Source organism: Cygnus olor, chromosome 18 (assembly GCF_009769625.2).
Source record: "Cygnus olor isolate bCygOlo1 chromosome 18, bCygOlo1.pri.v2, whole genome shotgun sequence".
NCBI lineage: Eukaryota > Metazoa > Chordata > Aves > Anseriformes > Anatidae > Cygnus > Cygnus olor.
In genome coordinates this window covers 11,720,106-11,740,862 of record NC_049186.1, presented here as the reverse complement: position 1 = coordinate 11,740,862, position 20,757 = coordinate 11,720,106, and the positions used below count along the sequence as shown (strand labels likewise).

Genomic DNA, 20,757 nt, shown 5'->3' with positions numbered 1-20,757 from the left:
GCTTCTCTGCCCTGGAAAGCCAGGGCTGTCGGGAAGGGCTGGGGGGGGGCTGCCAGGCTGCGAGCTGTTCCCGTCCCTCGCCTGCGAACAAGGGCGTCTGGAGAGGAAAGCTTTGGAAAAGGCTTTTTCCAAGGAAAAAGTCTGCTTGCACTCATGCTACAGCTATTTATGTTTGAAGTGAGCAATGCGATGACTAATTAATAGTCTGAATAAATGATATCTGGATGGGCCCCCAGTAAATCCCTGCCTGCCTGTCCCAGCTGTGCGGTGCCTGCTGGCTCGGGGGATGGGGACACGGGCAGGGGACCTCGGCCACCAGTGGCTTTGTCCCACTCAGCGCTGGGGGGGCCGTGGGGAGCTGGTACAGCCTTTTCCGTCCCGCAGGCCTCGCGACTTAATTGCGTCAGCGCCCTGGGAAAGGCTGAGTGGGGTTTTTCTTGTGGTTTCTGCCTTCTGTTTTTCTTTCCCTGTCGTATTTTTTCCGTTGGGAAATGCTGCCTTGTGTAGACTTCGTGGTGAGCCTGGAGAGCGGCTGGCTGGCTGGCTGGCTGCGAGGGCGGTTGCAGGACCAGGGCTGTGCTGAGCATCCTGCACGGCCGGGGGGTGCGGGGGGCTTTGGGAGCTCGGGGACTCATCCCGCAGAAGTGAGGGCCCAGGCACTGCCGAGGAGCCCCATCGGCTGCCGTGTGTCAGCCAGGGCTGCTCACAGCGTGGGCTTGGCGGTGCCTTTGCTTTCCTGCCCCTCACCGGCCGCAGTGGCCCTGGGTCCGCGGTCTGGCTTTTGGGGCCAGGAGCCACTGCTGCCCTCCAGAAACACCTGGAGGATGCGCTCGGTGTGCCCCGTGGGGCCAAATCCAGCCTGCAGCCGTGCTGGGCTGCACCGGGCTCGTGTGCCATCCGTGCCACGGGGACGTGCCCGTCCTCGCCCTCTCGCTGTGCCGGGGTCGCTCCCGGGGAGCCAGCGGCGCGACCCGGCCCCTCTCCGGCAGAGCCCTGGCGGCGTTGAGTCACCTCCCGGGTGTCCGTGACTCACAGCAGTGACCCAGATTCGGAGGAGCTCAGCAATCGCAGCGTCAGGAGGATTTGTGGCCTCGGAAGGAGTTTGCTGGGGAAGGAGTTTTGGCCGGAGCCCGGCAGCTTGTTAAGTGGCCCCAGCTGGGGACAGGGCTGTGCCACGCATGGGGACGTGCTGCACTCGGAGGGGACAGGATAGCTCCAGCTTGTGGGGACACCCAGCTGTGCCCCCCAGAGCTGGGCAGCCCCTGGGCTGGGTGGGCTGCAGCGCCCTGTCCCCATGCTGAGCCCCTGTCCCCCTGCTGAGCCCCGTCCACACGCATTGTCCCCTGCCCGGTGCTGATGGATTCAGGGGGACGTGTGGCTGGAGCAGGGAGGGGACATTGGAGGTGGCTCCCGTGCTGATGCGGGCTGACAGGGGAGCAGGACAGGAGTGCTGACGTGGACGCGGGGACGCTGGCATGTGCTGGGCACCTTGTGGTGGGGTGCGCGGGGCACGGAGCCAGCCTGGGCAGGGGGAACGGGGCAGTGGCTGATGGGGACCTTTGCTGTGTGTAGGGGACCTGATATGGGGCTGGTACTGGGGGGCCACTGGGATCAGGGCCAGGCAGCCGGGTTCACAAATTTGGAACCAAGCGATAGGGTCCGTGCTTTTGGGGCTGGGGTTTGTGGATTTGGGGCTGGGATCGGGGCCAGGCACCGAGGGCTGTGCGCATGGAGCTGCGCAGCGTTTTGGAGCACAAAGCTCGGCTTGTTGGCCCCCCCCCGGGCTCAGGGGCTGGGAACGCACAGCGGTGCCGTGTGTGCACTCCTTGTTGGGGCTTCCCACACGGGGAAATGTTGTTTTTTCCAGCCGGAGCTGCCGGTCCGGGCGGGCAGAGGGGCTGGGTGTGCGAGGACAGGCAGGGCTGGGCACGCACACAGCCCCGCTCTGTTCCCTCAATGAGGTGCTTGCTGTTCCCTGGCCAGGGCTGGCGCCTCTCCCTCCTCTCTGTGGGGGTCTCGGGCTTTACCTGGTCCCCGTGGGCACCGAGCTGCCCCCAGCTGGGTCCCCGCTGCCAGGGCTGGGCACTGGGGGTGTCCCAGGCCACCATCCTTGGGCAGGGGGCTGGGGGCTAAGAGGGGGCGATGCTGGCATGGCCTCAGCTCTGCAGCTTGGGGCACAGAGGGAGCTTCCCCGGTCTGGGACCAGCTGGTGGCCGGGGACACGTGCTGGGAGCTGCGTGGGGCTTTGAAGGGGTCCTGGGAGAGGCTGCGAAGGGAGGTGGCTTTGGGAAGGGAGGTCCTGAGCGGGCACCGTGGTGCTGCGGGGCTCAGCACCCCTTTTGCAAGTGTCCCTCGTCCTGGGGGAGCCGTGCTCGCCTCTCCCCATGCGCCCTGTCCCCGGTGGGGCTTGGCCGGGCACGGCGAGGCCGCCAGCCCCCTGCAGTCGATGGCCTCCTGAGCCCTCCGAGAACCCAGCTGTGGAATAGGAGCTTGTTATGGAGCCATCCTGCTTTTAATTAACAAATTAAAATCCTAGTTAACAATCCAGCCCCAGGGCTGTTGGAGTCTGGGAGAAGCTGGAGCGTTTGTTATGGAAACAGCAGTTAATTAACAAATAAATAAATAAGTGTGGGCCTGGAGACAGATCTGCGGGAGGAGGAAGCGGGGATGGCAGCGGTCGGGGCGTCCTGCCGGCCTGGGGAGAGGCAGTGCAGGAGGAGGGTGTCTGTCTGTCCGTCTGTCCATCTGTCCCTCTGTCTGTCCTGGGGGGGTGCCACAGCCCCGCTGGGCAGTGCCGACCCTGCTCAGAGCCGGCGGGTGCGAGGGGCTGGATCCTGGCTGTGCCACGACGTTTCTGGCCCCGTGCCGTGTCCCTGCGTTGGGCTTTGCAGGGGGCCCCAGCGGTCGCAGCCTCTCCGCACCCCGGGGCCGAGGCTGGGAGCTCCGGCGGCGATGGATGGAGGGTGACAGGGGCACAGCCGCTGCGCGCTCGCAGGTGACACCGGTGCCATGCCGGGGCTGCAGGGGCCGTGTGATGAGGCGGGGGGGGCACTTTGTGCGTCCCCAGAGGCGGGGATTGCTGAGGTCCCCCATCGGCGTCTCCTCTGCCCTGGGGCTGGGTGCGTGCCGGGCATCCAGGCAGCTCTGCGGGGCTGGGCGCAACCGGGGGTGCTGAGATCACGGCCCCCAGCCCTCCCCGTCCGTGCCCTGCAGCACCCAGCTTGCATTAACTGCAGGGCTCACAGAGAGCCAGGAGCTGGTGCCGGCTGCCAGCTGGGATTGTCGCAACAGGGGGCTGTAGGGTCACCGTGCCGCCCCACGGGTGTTACCTCGCCCATCTCACCACCCAAAGGGTGCCGGAGCTGAGCGCAGGGGTGGCTGCGTGGGGAGGTGACCCCGCTGCCAGCCCATGCCTGGCCCCACAGGGTTTTTATGTGGGGAGCGGAGGCGGCAGAGCCCCCGTCCCTCCCGCAGCTTCCCCTTTCTGAAGGCTGAAGGGAAGAAATCAGTTTAAAAGCCAGCTCTGCAAATCCTGCTGGCGTCACACGGGCTGCAGCGGTGCTCCGCTTAGCAGCCGCTCCAGGTCTGCCTCTCTCGAAGCCTCCCACCTAATCCAGTTAACACACCTCTGCAATCGGCTTACGGCATGTAAGAAACCCCAAATCTCCTGCGAGGGAGGCGCAGGATGCTCCACCAGGTCCCTGGGGGCGGCGCCCAGCCTTGGCTGATTCACGGTCACGCCGTGGCAGCTTCAGGGCAATTTGGAGGTGCAGGGGACCCCTCCTGCCCCTTGATTCCCCTGCCTTTCCCCCCACTCCCCCAGCTGTATGCAGCGTGGATGTTGTGTGCACACTTGCACGCTCACCGTGAGGCTGGCCGCATCCCCCAAGCACCCTCCCAGCACCCAGACCTTCCCTGTGCTGGGCGTTTGCACCCCCCTGCCTGCGCTGCCTGCTCTCCGTGCCGGTGCCCACCCAGAGCCGTGCTCGTGGCCCAGCTGACAGCGATTCCCCGCTGCCTCTGGGGCTGGCTCAGGGCTGTGCAGGGCTGTTCGTTCGTGGTCGGGGTGCGTTGGGAGGAGGCACCCCGTGCCTGCATCCCCCCCAGCTGGGCAGGAGTCGTGGTGTGAGCCCCAAGGGCTTTGCTGCCAGCCCCACACCTCTCCGCTGTGGTCGGTGCTGGTGGGCTCGGTGCAGGGCATCAGCAGAGACGGAGCCATATCCACGGGTGGCCAAAGGGCCCTGGGTGCCCGTGCAGCACCGGGAGCCTCTCGCTGCTCCGGGACCAGCTCTGCCCTCGAGGGGGGCACCGGGCATGGGCTCGGAGGAGGCTCAGCCTGGCGCGGCTCCGGGCTGTGCTGCTGGAGGGAGGGCTGCAGCGGCTCCGAGACCCTCCCGCGTCCTCTGAATGCAGGTGGTGCGGCTCCGCTCCAGCCTGCCGACAATGCGGGGCCACAGCCCCATTTCCGTGCAACGAAGGTGGTTTTCTTCCTTAAAAACCGCTCAGATCTCTGCGCGGCTGGGGCCGAGCGAGGGAGGCTCTCCAGGTTGTGCTGCCTCTGTTTAAAACCCTCTGAGCTCCGCTCTGCAATCGCTTTAGGAGAAGCCGCCTCTTTTCGGCACGGCTCGCGGCTCAGCCCCCCCCCCCGCTGCCCCTGCAGTCTCTGGGCTCGGCGTGGCCCCGCTCGGGCCCTGGTGCTCGGGCAGGGATGGAGCCAAAGCCCCCTGTGCTTGTGCCAGGCAATGTGGAAGCAGGGGGGCTGCAGGGCTGCCTTTGCTGGGCAGGAAAATCACAGCTGGTACGGGAGGGGGCTGCAATTAGCAGCTCCAGCGTGGAGAAGGAGCAGTTGCTGGGCTCTGGTTTTTGGGGCATCGTCCCCCCAAGGCTTGGGGACACCCCGTGGGGCTGGGGAACTGCTGGAGGTGGGGCTCAATGGGAGATCTGGGCTTGGAGTCTGCCACGGCCCAGCTGAGCTCTCAGTGGGGATGGGACCGGGTTTGATGGTGATGTTTGTGGGGCAGGGCCAGGGCACAGGGTCCTCACCGTCATCCTGTGCTCGTCTGGGATCCCAGAGCTGGAGCAGCACCTCGGGGTGCAGTGGGAGGGTGCTGTGTGGGTGGGGAGAAGGGAAACCCTATGGAGAAGGTGTGTAGGATCGGGGGGCTTGGGCGGTTTTGGGGGCCAGGCTGAGAGGCGAGCGCTGTCCATGGAGGCTGTGGATAAACGCGGTAAAAGGCTGAGAAATGGAGCGTGCCTTCGGGGAGCCACCCCCACGCTTAGCCGGGCCACCCCGGGGCCTGAGGGACAGGCCAGGAGGTGGCGAGGACACGGAGCGGGGACAGGGAGCGGAGCCGCAGCCTCTGCTGGAGCATTGGAAATTGCATTTCACGGCTGGGCGGGCTGGGATACCGACTCCAGCACCGGGCGCTCGGAGAGGAGATAAGATTTGATTAAGAAGGCCGCTATTAATTTATGGCAAGTACACTCATGATAGCAGAGAGGTTGCTTTTAATTAATAGCCAGAAGGAGATTTATAAAGCTCTTGGTCTCAGCAGGGGGAGAAGGGGAGCGAGGGGAAAAGCAGGAAAGGAGAGGAACAAAGTAAGTTGCGAGGATTAACGGACACATCCGCAGTTATAAGTCTTTTTATTGGTAAAAAGGAAAAAAATGTTAAAAACACACCAAGGAGCTGTGCTGGGAGGTGGGCGACGGGGGTGAGACCGGCAGGGTCATGCTGGGTGCTTTTGGCACCTCTCCATGTGCCAGTGGGGACCGGAGCTGCTCCGTGCCACTGCATGGCCACCAGTCAGGCCCAGAGGGGACAGGGGGGCAGCCGGGGTGTCCCTTGTGGCCATCTCGGCCGTGCTGACCTTCCTCGATCGTGCCAAGGTTGTGCAGGGGCTCGGCACGGGCTGCAGCCTGCTCACACGCACGAGGCGCTGCGGTTCCGGAGGGATTAGTTGGGGTGAGGTGGAGCCGTGCCAGTGCCTCCCATCGCCCCCCCGGGCATGTGGGCACCGAGCCCCCCTGGCAGAGACCCGGGCAGGGGTCAGGGACTCTGGGCACACCGGGATGGGGACAGCGTGAATGGTGCTTTGGGGCTGGTGGGGCTTTTGTCAAGCTCTTCGGTCACTCCTGTCCTCCTCGGGTGGCTGAGCTGCGGTTTCTGGGTGTCCCCGGGCGGGTTAATCCTGGCACCAGCCCCTGGTGCTGGGGACGTGCCACCACCATGGGGCGAGCGGGGCTGGCACCGCCTGAAACGCTTCTCCCCGCTGCACCCAGCGGTGGGAGATGAAAGTTGGGCCGTGCCGAGAGCCCCATGCCGGGGATGCCATGGGCGGCGATGCCGGTGAGCGGTGCTGCGTGGCTGCGGGGCGCAAGCCACGGTCCCCGCTACCGCCTTGAAGCACCGCCTGGTGCCTCTCCAGTGCTCCTGCCCCGTGTTTGAAGCTGGTGGCGAGTCACTGCGGGGAAGCCGATGATCGGGGGTGGCTCTGGGGGTGAGCGGGGCTCGGCGAGGATGCCCACACCGTCCCCACCCCGCGCCCACCTTCCCTCTCGGCCCCTCGGCGCCGTGGCACGGGCGCGTCGAGCTCCGCGTCTCCCCAGGTGCCGGCAGCGCTTGGCATTTCAATTCTGTTTGCTTTTTATTAAGGGGAAGAGGCCTCGTCTCAGGAATACTAATGGCCCCGGCAGCGGCGGAGAGCGCTGCTAATCCGCCAGCACCTGCCGGGTACCGCGGGGCCACCGGCACCGTCCTGGGGGACACGCGGGGGCAGCGGGGGTGGCTGCCAGCGGCGGGGCCGTGCGCGGTGCTGCAGCAGCTCCTGGCCTGTCCCCGCGGTGGGACCGTGCCCTCCGTGCTCCACGGGGACGTGCGCCGTTCCGTCACGCGGTGGCTTTACCAACACGATGAAAAATTGATGCCTCCCCACCGCACGCTGGCGTTGAGCGAGCAGAAAATGGAACTTAGCCAGCGCGAGGCTCCCCGGGCACCACTCGGGGCATCGCCTGGCCCCGGGTCAGGTCCCTGGGCGTGGGGACACCGTGCTGGGGTGGCTGCGGAGGGGACGTGGTTCGTCCCTGGGGACGGGCACCCTTGGGTGACCTCTCTTTGGAGAACCGAGGGACTCCGAGGGGGTGGCCGGTGCTGGGGCGGTGGCACGGACCCGTCCCACAGCCAGGGGAGCTGCGTGGCACCGTGCACCCACCAGCCAGGGCTGTGACCCCACTGGGGTCCCCCGTGGGCCCCGTGCCTGGCGGTTTTAACCCCTTCCCTGCCACGCTGCCGCCTGCCCGCCTGCCTCCCCCAGTCCCCCGGCTGCGGAGCGGCTGCTGCGGCGCCAGGGAACTGCTCCGCGAATATGTTCCACAAATGAATAATAAAAACAAAGGAAAATTACCCTCGTTATTGAAACTCGTTTTATGAATAAAACAATTATTCTGGTAATTGAAAAAATGTGTCGTTAAATTAAATGCAGTGGTTCCTATTAAAATTTTAGTGGATTTCTTCTTCTCTGCTCCTTTTTTTCCCCCCTTCTCCTTCCCTCCCTCCCTCCCCTGCCTCCGCTGGCGGCTAAAGGCTGGTAATTATAGCGGAGGGTTTCGCTTTCTCTTTATTGTTTTTTAATCTCCTCGTGCTGCGTAGCGCCAGCAATAGTCTGATGCAGAAGAGATTTAGCTCCGTCTCCCCTTGCTGGGGGGGCTCTGGGGGGCAGAGCGGCGGCTGCACAGCGGGGCTGCCATGCAGGGACACCCCAGGAGGGATGGAGGACCCTCGGGGGCTCTGCTGGTGCCAGGACCGGTGCTTGCAGCCCTACAAACCCTGGGGGAGCAGGGACGTGGCTCTGTCACCCCCGTTGTGCATTTGGGGTGGCCCCCCGGGGTCCGGCTGCGTGATGAGCAGGGATGGGTTTGGGCTGCCTGGCGCATCCAGCTGCTCCTCGCCCTGATTAATGGCAATTAGCAGGAAGCAGGCGCAGGGCTGATCAGCTTCCGATTAATGAGCCGGGGAGGGGAGTGTCTGGGTGTCGCCTCCCTGTCCCAAGGGGCAGCGGGGTGGTGGCCCTGTGCTGAGCCCAAGAACGGATTGGGCCTGCGGTCCCCCCACCGCTGTCCCTGGGGTCACCGTGCTGGGCAGGGGGGACCCAAAACCTCTCCGTGTTTGTGCAAGGCGTCAACAGCAAAGATGGGGGAAGGACCCGGGCATCTTGTGAGCTGCTGGTCCTGCACGGAGGGCTGGGGACAGGTGAGCATGGTGATGGAGCTGTGGGGACCCCGTGCTGCCTGCGGGGCCGTGCCTCGTGCCCCCAGCCCCATCTCAGCGCCTCTTGCTGGGGCTCATTGAGCATGGGGGGGCTGAACTCAGCCCCCACTGCCAGCAGCTGCCTGGCAGAGCCGTGCCCTTGGCAGGGCTTCAGGCTGGATTCCTCCGGGCTTAAAACTCCCCGTCTCTTCCCATCAGGAGGGATTTGAAGCTGGGGGGGAGATGCTTAGATCCCAGCTCGCCCATTACGCCCTGGTATTAGGATCCATTACTGCTTTGCTAGTGAGGCCGGGCCCCCCTGCCCTGTATCCTCATGCCCTCCCCAGTGCTAATGCACCGGCCACGGGCTCAGACCCAGCTCCCAGTGCCCATTATGTAAATAAAGGGTAAGGACCAAAGATTTTGATCCCGTTAGGCTGGATTAGTGCCTTGCGAGGCCTTGGCATTAAAATGTCAGAGGCAGCGGAGGGAGAGAGCAGGGAGAAGGGAGCCGGGGTCACCCCCCCTTCCCCTTCCCGTCCTCCTTCCCCATTACCAGCGCTCGGCATCCCATTTATCCCCTCCGTCACCCTGGCAGCTCGGCCAGGGGATGCGCTGCCGTTCCCCCTCCTCTGCACTGCAGGCTGGGGATGGAGTGGTTTAGGGGGGCCCCTCTCGGCGTGCAGGGGACTGTGCTGGGCTGGCATAGGTGGCACGGCACGGCACGGCATGGCACGGCACCCATCCGTCTGCCCCGGGGAGCCCAGCGCCGCCAGCAGATGTGCAGCTGTTCCCGGGGCCGCCTCTCCCTCTTGCTGCCGCCTGTGTTTGGAAAGTGATGAATTTCTGCACCAACTAATTAGTCTCTAATTAGCAAGTGGAGTGTAAACAGTCACAACAGATGGGGGAGAGGCAGAATTAGCAGTAATGACCCTCCGTTTGGGGGGGGGGGGGGGGCGGGACGTGGTTGGCACGCCCCAGGAATTCTCCCGCTGGGCTCAGGACCGAGGGCGGCGGTGTCGATGCTGCGGGCACCGACCTGCACCCGGCGCTGGGACCCTGCCGTGGCCCATCCTGCCCCGGGCAGCGGGAGATTTTTGGGGGAGGAAACATAAATTGTTTGCAGGGGAACCTCCCAGCCGCAGCTCTCTGTCCTGCTCCGGCTGGGCGATGCGTCTGCGAGGCTGGGATTGCAGAAGGGGGATGGGGAGGGTGGTGGTAGCCGTGGCGGGGAGGGTGCTGTCAGCCTTTGGTGATGCAGGTTGGGTGCTGCGACGCCTCTCCCCTCCGAATGGTGCTGAGTTGTGCCCGTGGCTGGAGCTGGTGAGCAGGTGAAGGTCGGGAACAGCCCAGCCCCTGCTCGGAGACCTCTCTGAGATGCCAGCAGTAAATCGGGCGTCCTCCTCTCCCCAGGTTCCTCTGCTCCTCCTGCCACCCCCGGTCCCCGCGCCGGGGCACGGGCGCCCTTGTCACACGTCGGGAGGGCAACGAGGATTTCACACGCGGCCGCCCCTGCGTGCAGCCGGAGCTGCTCCAGCGCAGCCGCTGCGGGGGGCGACGAGGATGGAGCCCGGAGCTGCTCCCACCCCATGGGAGCCCCAGCCTGGCTGTGCCCTGCCGGGGGGGTTTTGGCTTCCTGGGGGGAGCGGAGCAGCGGCTCATGGGTTGGGGACAGGGGAGCTGCTCCGTCCGAGGCGGCTGCCGTGACCTTGGTGGGCGGATAACGATCGCATGATCAATAGCGGAATTAGGATGCGCCTCTCCTCCTCGGCACCGCTTTCCACCCTTTAATGCAGAACAGATGGCTGGGGCGCTTCAAAGCGAGCTGAGACTTAGCTGCTTAAAATCAAATTAGGATGTATGCAAACAGCGAGCTGCCCCGGGGAAGGTGCGGCGGGGGCACCCTGCTCCCAGGCGCCTCCTGCGCCAGCGCCGGGCTCGGCGTGGGGACGTGCCCCGGGCACGCCGCTCTCGGGGCCGCCGCGGCGCCGCTGCAGCACGTGGGGGCAGGGGGGGGCCCGTGGCAGCCCCCTGCCAGGCGTTCCCATGGGTGCTGTGCCTGTGGATCACACTGTACTGCCCCACGTCCCCAGGTGCATTGGCAGCATCCATCCAGCTGGGCTCCAAACCAGTCGGTGGCTCATTTACTGGTTTCGGTATGGGGTCGGTGTCTGGCTGTGCCTCAGCCCCAGCCGGGGGCCGTGGTAATCCCAGGGGTCTCCATCCCCAGCGTGAACTCATCCAGCGTGGGCCAAGCCCTGGTGTTTGAGGTCAAGCTTCTCTCTGCTGCTGCCCCTGGCACGTGTGCAGCCCCACGCACACGCGTGCAGAGCAGCGCACGCCGTGCACGGACACAGCTCCCGCACCTGGATGCTCACCCACGGCCCTCCGAGCGCAGCTCTGTGCCCCCCTGCAGTGTTTGGGGCTTACTGGGGGGGCAGGAGCCGGGCTGCTGGGGCTTCAGCCCTGATACCCACATCCAGGGGGCAGCAGGACGACAAGGGCAGCCCCCGACAGCCCGCGTGCTGCTGGGGGTCAGGCTGGGGACTGCAAGGAAGGAGCCGTGAGCTGCTGCTTCCCCACCTGATGATCCGCCTGGCATCAATGCTGCTGGCCCCCCCCCCCCCCCCCCAGGCACTGGGAGGATGGGGCTGTAAATTGGTGCAGCATTTCGATATGGGTGCAGCAAGGGGCTGGGGCACCCTGGGGCATGCCGGCAAGGAGGAGAGGGAACAAACAGACCCCCAGGGAGGGACTGGCGGTGTCTGGGTGCCTCTGAGCTCCTGCACACCCCCAGCATCCCTCCCAGGGTGGCGGGGGCCCCACGGCGGGCTGAGCCCAGCATCCCTCCCGGCCCTGGGCAGCTCGGGGCCGGCACTGCTTTGCTGGCAGCTCGCAGTGCGGAGCGCCGGGGCTGGAATTCAGCAGGCGCACACAAGAAAGCAAAGCCCGACCCCAAAGAAAAAACCCAAAGCCGTGATTGAAAGCGCACTTGAAAGCTGCTGGGGAATATGAATGTGTCTTTGAAGTAAAAGGGCTTCCATTTGTTAAGCAGAAAATGGAGCTGTGTGTTTCGATTTATAGTTTTACTTAGCAAATAAAACAGGAGACGAGTAAGTGTTTATGTCTCACTCTGCTCCCAGCCCCTCCGCCCCATTTCACCCCCCGAGTTAAAAGCTCCGTGCTTCTGAAACGCTACAAAGGCGGCCAGGAATAAAGCAAAGAAAGCAGCTTAGAGAAACCCTAGATGGGCTAAGCTCCCGCCGATACGCTCGGGAAATGGCTCGGCTGGGGGGTGGCCATGTGGAGGGGTCCCCAGGCTGGGCTGGGGGCTGTGGTTTGGGGGACAGGGGAGGCAGAAGCTGGGATCCCGCATCCCTGAGCCCTGCTGGAATAAAGCCGTGCCCGGGATGAAGTGGTCGGGGCCCCGGTGCTGCCCTGCTATGGGGGCGTTGCTCCTGGGGTGGCATGGGGCAGGTCCCGGCTCTCACCCCTCTCCCTTCTCTCCCCCAGACGACGTCTCCCCGTACTTTAAGACGGAGCCGGTGCGGAGCCAGGTGCACCTGGAGGGGAACCGCCTGGTGCTGACGTGCATGGCCGAGGGCAGCTGGCCCCTCGAATTCAAGTGGCTGCACAACAGCCGGGAGCTGACCAAGTTCTCCCTGGAGTACCGGTGAGTGCCCGCCTGGGGATGCGCGGGGGGGGGGGGCGGGACCAAATCCTGCCCGGCGTGCTGGTCCCCATCGGCTCTCCTCGTGGCAAGGGGACACCTCGCGGCACCGGGGGCCGTGCCAAGGCTGGAGCTGTGATTAGCATGCCGCCGGGAGCTGCCTCGCTCTGTTTGGAGGGCAAACGGGAGCAGAGCAGTGGATTTAAGCGGGTCAGCAGCGAGAGGAGGCGTTTGCACAGCGCAGGATTAGCAGCGGGCCACAGATCACGGCCAGCTCGTGGCCAGGTTTGGCCTGCCCGGGCCAGCACCGGTCCCAGCCCCGTGCACCGAGTAATCCTGCCAGCCCCCGTCACAGCCCACTTCCAGCTCGCCTTGAAACCAAGCCGGGCACCTCTCGCCGTCTCTTCTGTGCGTGCGTGTGTCATCCTCTCCGTTTTAATCAATAATTCAGCCCGAGACACGCCGTTCCCCGTTTAAAGGCATTGCATCCGAAGGCTTCGTGTTGCTGTAGCAACGCGGGGCTGCTCCGGGATGCCAGGAATGCAGACAGCGGGGCTGGGGGACGTCCCTGTCCCTTCCCCTGCGCCGGGCGGGGTGCTGGTCCCCTCCCCAGCACCGTGCCGTGGTGGATGCTGGTCCCTGGTACCATGCACCGTGATGTGTGCTGGTCCCCTCCCCGCTACCGGGTGCCGTGGTGGCTGCTGGAGCCACGGCGTGGTGGCTGCGGGTCCTGGGGACCCTTGGGGTGCCCCCCACCAAGCCCAGGGGTGCCCCAGTGGCTGCAGCTCTGCGATGCTCCTGGCTCAGTACCAGGGTGCTCCAGCGGTGCTCATCCCGGTGCTGGGTGTCCGGTGACCCCGTGGGACAGGTCCCTTGTCCCTAGGCCTGGTGGCAAAGCTCGGATGCTCGTCGGGCCCTGTGATGCCGGCAGTGCAGGACTCCAGCTGCAGCAATGCAAAATGTCAGGCGTTAAATGGGGTTGTGGAAGTAGGGTGGGGGCTGCAGAGCCCATGCAGGAGCAGCCTGTGCCCCAGGGGCCAGCACTCGTGTCCCCACACCGCCCTGGGATGCTCTGCAGCCCACGTCCCTGGCGCAAGGTGACTGCCTTCCCCCGAGCCCCCTGCCTCCGGCTCCAGCTCGCAGCCAGGGAAGGATTAAGGAAGAAAGCAAGAAAACAAACGAAAACACAGGGAAAAACCCAAACAAAGCTCGCTGCCGAGCTAACGAAGCACACAGGCTCCCTGCAAATCTCTGCCCGGCTCCCCCGGCCCCGCAACCTGCCGGCAGCGGCGTCACAGCCCAGCTCACGCTGCCCGGCCCCGGCTCCCCGCAGGGATTTTGCGTGGCAAGAGGAGATCTCGGACGTCTCGTCTGCAATTGGAGGCTGCCGGAGAGGAAGGCGAAGTACCAAAATTAGTTATGATGGGCATAAATTGAATTTTAATAGAGATGTAGGTGGCTCGGAGCCAGCCCGCTCAGGCAGCGGGAAGGTAGTAATTAAAAGTTAACGAGTTTAGAAACAGAGTGATCCTTGGAGGGGTGGGGAGGGCTGGGGCCGATGGCCGGGAGTGTGCAGGGATGCTCGGGCTGTGGGTGCCTTGGTGGGGTGGGTGAGGGATGTGGGGTGCAGCCACCCCCTGCTCGGGGCCAGCGCGCACCGCCTGGTGTGCCCCCGCTCTGGGGGCAGCGGGGACCCCCCCGGGACCCTGCTGTGCCCGGGGCAGGACGCACCGTGCTGCCCACATGCTGGGCCCATGCCCATGAAGCTGCAGTTCCCAGCCAGGGCAGCGTGCCACGGAGCCTTCGGCCTCAGCATCCTCCCCTCTCCTCCACCACCCGCACCTCCGGCTGCTCCCAGTCCCGCGCTTTTCGCCCGTTTTCCTTCTGCCCCCTCGGCCCCGCGCCCTCCCCGAGCAGCTCCAGCCCGTCTGCACGGCTTCGCTCCCGCGTTCGAAGGCGAGGAGCCGCGCTCCCAATTTTCCAGCGGGTTTCCATGGCAACTGCCCTTTCCTTCCCGCAGCAAGCCAGCCGCCAGCTCGCGGCGGGAGCGACTCGCTGGCACGCGGCGAAGGCCAGGCGGGGAGCGGGCTCGGCGGGGCCCCGGCGCTCGGCCAGCGAGGGGCAGGGACATCCCCCCATGGGCAGGGGGAGCCATCCCCGTCGGGAGCATCCCTGGGGACCACAGGGGACCGTCCCCTGGCCACTTGCCTCCTTCATCGCCTGCTGCTGGCGTGGGGACGGCTCTCCGGGGGGACCCCGGCTGCCCCCACGCCTGGGCACCCCGCAGCACCCCGCAGCCCCCCGATGCCCGACGTGACCTTGGTTAAGAGGAAGGTGGTGGTGAGGAGGGCGGTGGTGGTGGCTTGCCCGCTGTGCTCCGTGCCCCGGCACGCCGGCACCGTGCTCTCCGGGGCCGGCTCTGTTTTTCCGTGCGTAATCTCGCCGGTGCCGGGCTCTCCCGTCAGCTCTCCGGGGCCTGACTTCTCCTCGTACGAGGAATCACAACATGCAAATCAGGCAGCTCGATGCCTTTAATGAAATCCTCCGAAGGAAAGCGCTTCTCTGGTGAATTGAGGATATTTATTTCTCATACAAGAAATTTAACATGCAGATTAGTTGGGTCTGGTAATTTATCACAGGAGATTGTCCTATTAAGGTTTGCATCGAGTCCTGCTGCCTTCGGAAATTGCCTTACACATAGATTACCTCTGGACAGCCTCCCAACCTTGGAGATGCATCTCCCATCTATGCAATCAGCCCTCCTTCCTCTCCCCACACCCACCGCAGCTGCTGGGGGAGCCCAGCAGCCCCTAAAGGAGCCCCCGGCGCTTCCCAAGAGCCCGGACCCCCCGTGCCAGGAGCATGGAGCCCAGGAAAGCAAAAACACAGCTCCAACTTGTGTGGCTTTGCCCCATTTTTCTGGGGCTCCTTGGCTCCCCTCGCTGGGCTGTTTAGCTGGATTGGGGTGTTTTGGGGTGCACGTCCCCCGGGGACGCAGCGCGCCACAAACACGGGACTCTGCCAAGCCTTTGTGGCCCTCCGGGGGTCCCAGGTGTCTGAAGCACGTACTTCATCCCCAAATTTTGTAAAAGATGTGGCAGAAACCCCTGAAAACCATTCCGGGGGCACGCTGGGTGGCTCGCCCCAGGCTCCCCCGTCGCACCCCGAGCTGGGACGCTGCCAGCCAGGAGCAGGGCCCGGGGCTGCCTGCGTGAGCTCTCTGCCAGCCCAGGTGTGAAGTGCAGCCGGCCCCCTGGGGAGCTAATTGCCATTCATTAACGTAATTAACAGGAGTTGATGAACATAAGAGTGGGGGTTGCAGCCAGGCTAAGTGGGGTGCTGTGCTGCTTCTGTGCTCAGCACCGCTGTGCGCTGCTCTGGCACCGTGGAGGCTGCGCCCAGCGGGTAAGGGCAGCGTGGGGTGGGCTTTGCTGGTGCCACTCGTGGCAAAAAGCCTCCTGCCTGTCCCCGGGGGCTTGTTTGGCTCGGGCAGCAGTGGGAGGGAAGCTCCACGGGGGGCTGCTGAGCCCAAAGCTGCTGCTGCTGCTTGCACCGTGGATGAGTTCACAGGGAGCAAAGCGCTGGGGCCCCTTTGGGTGCCGCGTCCTGGGCTGAGCCTGGTGCCCTGCGGCAGCCACTTGCTCCCCTCCCTGCTCTGCAGGAGGGCAGCAGATTGATGTGTGGGCATTAATTATTAAATGGCTCGTTGTCCTAGCAGGGCCAATTGAGGCAGTGACTCACAGGGCTGCTGGTGCCCTTGCAATTCCCCTGACTAAAGGAAAATGCTGGCAAGCGGCGAGGCGATGGCTCCGGCCACATGTGTCAAAGCAGAGCCCTTTCCAATCAGGAGCTAATTGAGATTCAATAATAGAGCTAATGGGGACTGATGAAATCCTAGGGGGAGTATTTAAAAACATATTGAGCAGAAGCCCGGCGTGGTGTGGGTGAGGTGCTGGGGCACTGGGCTCAGATGCTGGGAGTCATTAAACCCTCGCTAAGTGTGTTTTAATGCTCACTTGACATTTCATTATCACACAGTAACTATTCAAATACATGTCCCCTCTAGAATTAATTAGTCGTTATACAGGATATTAATCAAAGGGGGCTGTGCCAATGTGCTTATGCCCAAAATCCGATCCAGCTGTTGCTGTTACTGGGCTGCATTGGAGGAACCGCTCAGGTTTCTGCGCTCTCCTGGCTTTAAATTTGATGGATCAGATCCTTTGGCTGGTGCTTTTCCCGGCCCCTCTCCACCCCCTCAATCTAATAATAATTCAGCAGCGTCAGCCCCACGCTTCTCATCAACCCTACAATAATAGAGCCGCCGGCATCAGCCAAGGCTGGGGCATCGCTCTGCCGGAGCGCGGGGGCCCCGCGGTGTTGTGAGCAACCCTACAATAACAAGGCAGGGCGTGCAGCAGGGTGTGCTGGGAAGTGGAGTAGGAAGAGTTTGGGGACCCTGTGCCCGTGGCGCTGGTGCTGCCAGTGCCTTGCCAGGGTGGCACGGCGAGGGGGTAGTGGCTGGTCTCGGCGCTGTGCCATACAAGCAGGGTGATGCTCCCCTGGCTGTGGGGTCCCTGCACAGGCACCCATGGGAGGTGGGGGTCCTTGGGGCTGCGTTTTCCTTGGGGCACCCAGGAGCCTCCCCTCGCTGCCCCTCCAGGCTGTGCTGTGGTGTCTCTGCCCCAGGGCAAAAGCAGCTGCTTGGGATTGGGTTGGGGCTGGGGGCTCTTCACCCCGTTTTTCCATGAGCACGGAGGGGAGCTGCAGCCGAGCTGCTAGTGGGAGTGTGGCAGGTGCTTCCCTGGCGCAGTAGATGGATGAAGAGGACTTGGTTTCCAACGGGAGCCCATCCTTCTGTCAAACCCAGCCGGTGCCAAAGCCGCCTCCTGCTCGCTGGATGCTTCTGCAAAGCCGGCGGTCCCCTGGCACGGGGCTTCTGGCTTCGGGGCCCCCCCGGTGCGAGCACAGCACAGACGCTTCCTGAGCGAGCCTCGAGACCGCGGCTGCTTTCCGTCATGGCTTTCTTTTGAAGCGCTGGTCACTTCTTGCCTTAATGTGCTTTTCCCCGTGGATGATGCCCTGTCAACCTCTGTCTGTAAAAGCAAAACAAACAAGCCCCTGAAACAGAGGAGTCAGCAGCACAGGATGCTCCCGGAGCGAGGCAAGATTTCCTTCCCAGCTTGAACTGGTGCAACACATGCTTGCGGGCTTGTGTCCTGGCAAAACAACCCCTTTGGGTTGGATTTTGGGTGCTGCAGCCCCTGCCTGCCTGAAATTGGGGGGCTGTGGGCGAGGGGCTGCACCCTTCGCCTCTCCCCCCTCCTCGCACCGAGCCCCCGGGCAGCGCTCACCCCACAGGAAGCGTGAATTTGGTCACCGTCCTCCTGCATCCATGGCTGGGGAAGGGAATTGCATCGGAGCAATCTGGGATAAAAGCCTCTGCAGAAGCCAAGTGGCAGAGAACGCCGTCTCTGCTCGTGTCGGTTAATAACTGCAGGCCAGACTGCGCCCGGTAATTGATTTCCTTTCTCTGGGCTATTTTCATCCGCTTAGGTGTGTGCAAAAGCTCGTCTCCTTAATAGCTCCTCCAGCTCCGGTGGCGCAGGGACGAGGCCCCGTTAATTGGGCTTTGCAGGGCTGTCTCCGTCGAGGGGGGGGCGCCTCCCCGTGCCCACGGAGGTGTCTCGGGAACGAGGTGCTGCAGAGGGAACAGATCGCACCGCGGCGGGCGCCTCGTGCACGGAGGGGACGTGGCGGCGAGGAGAGGCACAGGGGGGCTGCAGGGGGGCTCTGTGCGCCCCTCTGCTCTGCTGTGGGCAGCTGGCGTCGGCTGGTGTCTGCCTGTCCATCCGTCCGTCCATCCACCCGCGTGTAGGCGTCGCGGTGTGCCTCCGTGATTTATTAACGAGGACAACGCAAGGAGAGCGTGCCCATTATTTCTGGTGTCCGCCTCAGTTCCTGACAGCTCCCTGGAATTGAAATATCTTATTTAAAGCCTGTAGGGATCGTTTTAAATATCAGCCGTGACACTCAAGGACTCGCTCCCAAAGGGCACCCTCCCTTCTCCCGTGGGGACTCACGGTCTCTGGCACACAAAGTGCCCTTTGCTGCCTCGGCGCACGGCCCCAGAGCAGCGCAGGAGGTGGACGGGGCTGGGGGGGGCTGGGTGTCCCACCCCAGGTTCCCTTTGCAGGGTAAGTTGGGACCCCTCCAAATCTGTCCCTTTCTGCGGCCACGTCGGTGGCGGTGCTGTGGCTATGGTGGGGCTCTGCATGATGCTGGCGCTTGCTGGGGCTCTGAATGCCACCACCGCCGTGCGGGACAGGGGGACACGGCTCTTCCCCAGCACGTTTTCCCTCTGGACGCGCACCCAGCTGGTCCCTAATGCCACCGCCGCGGCTGTCGGAGCATCCCTGGGGCAGCCCAGGGCCAGACCTTGGAGCCCCCAAAGCCTGGGGCCCCTGAGGGTGGGTGCTAGCAGAGGTCCCTCCGAGGTGCCCAGCCTGGCTCGGGGGCAGCCCCGCGCCCCCAGCGCCGTCTCCCACACCAGGAGATCCCCGCAGAGGGGACGCGCTCCTCGCATCTTATGAAAGTTTAATTTACGCTCTGTTATCAAAAGAACAAACAAAGCTCTGCTGAAACAGCCCGCGGCGTGCTTTAATGCAAGATTGGATTTCGGGCGAGGAGGGCCGAGCTTTCTTCTTTATTCCCCCTCCGCTTTATCTCGGAGCGCTCCCTGTTCGGGGAGGCAGCGGTGCGGAGCCTGCCCGGCCCCCGGGGGTCAGCGGGGGGGCTCCAGCCCGTTCTGGGGTGCTGCAGGAGGACCCGTGGTGGTCCCAGGAGCTGAGAATGCCCTGGGATGTGCTGTGCGGGGTCTGGTGTGGGGACTGGGTGATGCTGGGAGCCGAGCTGTGCTTATTTCCCCCGTCTGCAGACCAGCCTGCGCGGTGCTGGCGCTGATAAGAGCGGCGACGAGGGCGCTGGGGCTGATAAGGCTCAGCCCTGGCTCATCGGAGCGGTGCTGGGCTCAGAGCCTTGGTGTATGCGGGGCTGGGGGGAGCACGAGGAAAGGGGCTCCTTGCTCGGATCAGGGTGGGAAATGCTCTGGTCCCTGCAGGGCAGCCCCAGCGCCACGTCCCGGGTCCCGGAGCCCCGCGTGCGGGGGGCGGCAGCCCGGGCAGACCTCCCAGGCCTGGCTTGAGGAGAAGGCAGCACCGCCTGCAGGTCCCAGGTCGAATCCTGCTTCTGACAGCTCCAAAGCTGCTTACCCAGCACCTCCCACCCAGGACACCAGCACCTCGGGCAGGCAGGGAGGTGACGGCTGCTGGCTCGCAAAAGCGGGGGGCTGCGGGGCCGCCTGCGGGCAGGGGTCACCTTGGCAGCTCCGGGAAGGAGCAGGGCAATGAGCTCCGTGGCTGGCGGCTTGCACATGAGTCCCTCAGCGCCGGGGGGGCTCTGTGTTGGCCCCCCAGCTTGCGCACACACGTGCACACGTACCTCCAGCAGCTGCGGTTTGGGGAAGGGACCTGGCGCAGGGGTTGCTGCCCAGCAATTGTGGTGCTGGCGTGGGACCCGCAGCCCCTCCTGGGGGCTGTGGCAGTCACTCGCTGTCCCCCGCCGGCCGCAGCACGCCGAGTGCTCAGCGCTGCTCCCTCCTGCAGGTACATGATCACCTCGCTGGACCGCACGCACGCCGGTTTCTACCGCTGCATCGTCCGCAACCGGATGGGAGCCCTGCTGCAGCGCCAGACCGAGGTGCAGGTGGCCTGTAAGTGACAGCCCTGGGGACAGCAGGGACAGCCAGCCTGCTGCGGCAGTGGGGCTCTGGGCTGGCCGGGTCTGTGCTGCGGGACAGCTCGGGGACACACGCAGCCGAGGGCCGGCGTGGGAGCCTGGAGCATCCCCCGGGGTGATGCTGGCAGGGACAGGGCCATCACTGCCTCTTGGCTGCTCTGCCCCCTGCTCGGTGCCACGATGGTTCAGGGGTGCAGGATGTGTCCCGCGGGCACGGGGAGCGCAGGGGCAGGTGGAAACCCACGGCACCACCTCGTGCAGGGCGGCTGCGGCTCCCTGGAGGTGTGAAAGGCAGCACGGTGCGGAAGCAGCCCCGCTCCTCCCTGGAGTGCGTAAAGCAAACGCCGTTTATAATCATTAGGGAAAGCAAACAGGAGAGCGCCCAGGGCTGGCACCGCATCCATCAGCGCGGAGCTCGGGGAGCAGCGGGCGGCCGGGCTGGGGGCGGGTGGGCGGCTCAGCACCGGGTGCTGCTGCCAGTCCTCGGCACCGATCCTGCAAACGGGCGTCCCTTGGGGAGCGAGGGCTCGGAGCAGGGCGAGGCGGTGATGTGTGGGGCCTTGGGGCTGTGCTGGGGGTGGTGGAGGGACCCGAGCTGGGAGCGTGGGGCACGTTAAGCAGGACAGGAGGGTGCTGGGGCCTGGGCTGTTGGCTCCGTGTCCCAGGACCTTGCTGCTGTTTGCTGCCCGCTTCCCTCCGGGATACCCGCAGTCCCATCCCCATAAACCCCTTCCCGAGGAGCAATGACAAACCAGGAAGCTAATGAGAAATTAATAAGGCAGCTGTGCTAACAACTAATGATAATGGCAAAGTCGTTAAAAAAAAGATTCTTTACATGTTTTTAATTACAGCAATTAAGGGAAGTCAATAAAAATCCCCCCCTTCCCCTTTCTCCACGCGCCCTGCTTCGCTCTTTTCGCTGTTGTAAATCTGCAGCCTGCGCGCAGCCGCGGGCACCCCAACCTTGCTGCGGAGCCAAGGTCGTGCCTCGGCTCTCCCTGCCCAGGGTGCTCGGGAGGGGGTCACCGGGGAGCCCCGGGGCTGA

At 64.4% G+C, this 20,757-nt stretch overlaps 1 protein-coding gene across 1 annotated transcript in view; it reads left to right on the top strand.

The window, feature by feature from the left end:
* Positions 1–20,757, top strand: part of SDK2 (sidekick cell adhesion molecule 2) — a 48,323-nt gene that overhangs the window by 8,351 nt on the left and 19,215 nt on the right. Inside the window, 2 exon segments of the mRNA XM_040530619.1 lie at positions 11,759–11,918; positions 19,580–19,686. Coding sequence (XP_040386553.1) covers positions 11,759–11,918; positions 19,580–19,686 — 267 coding nt within the window.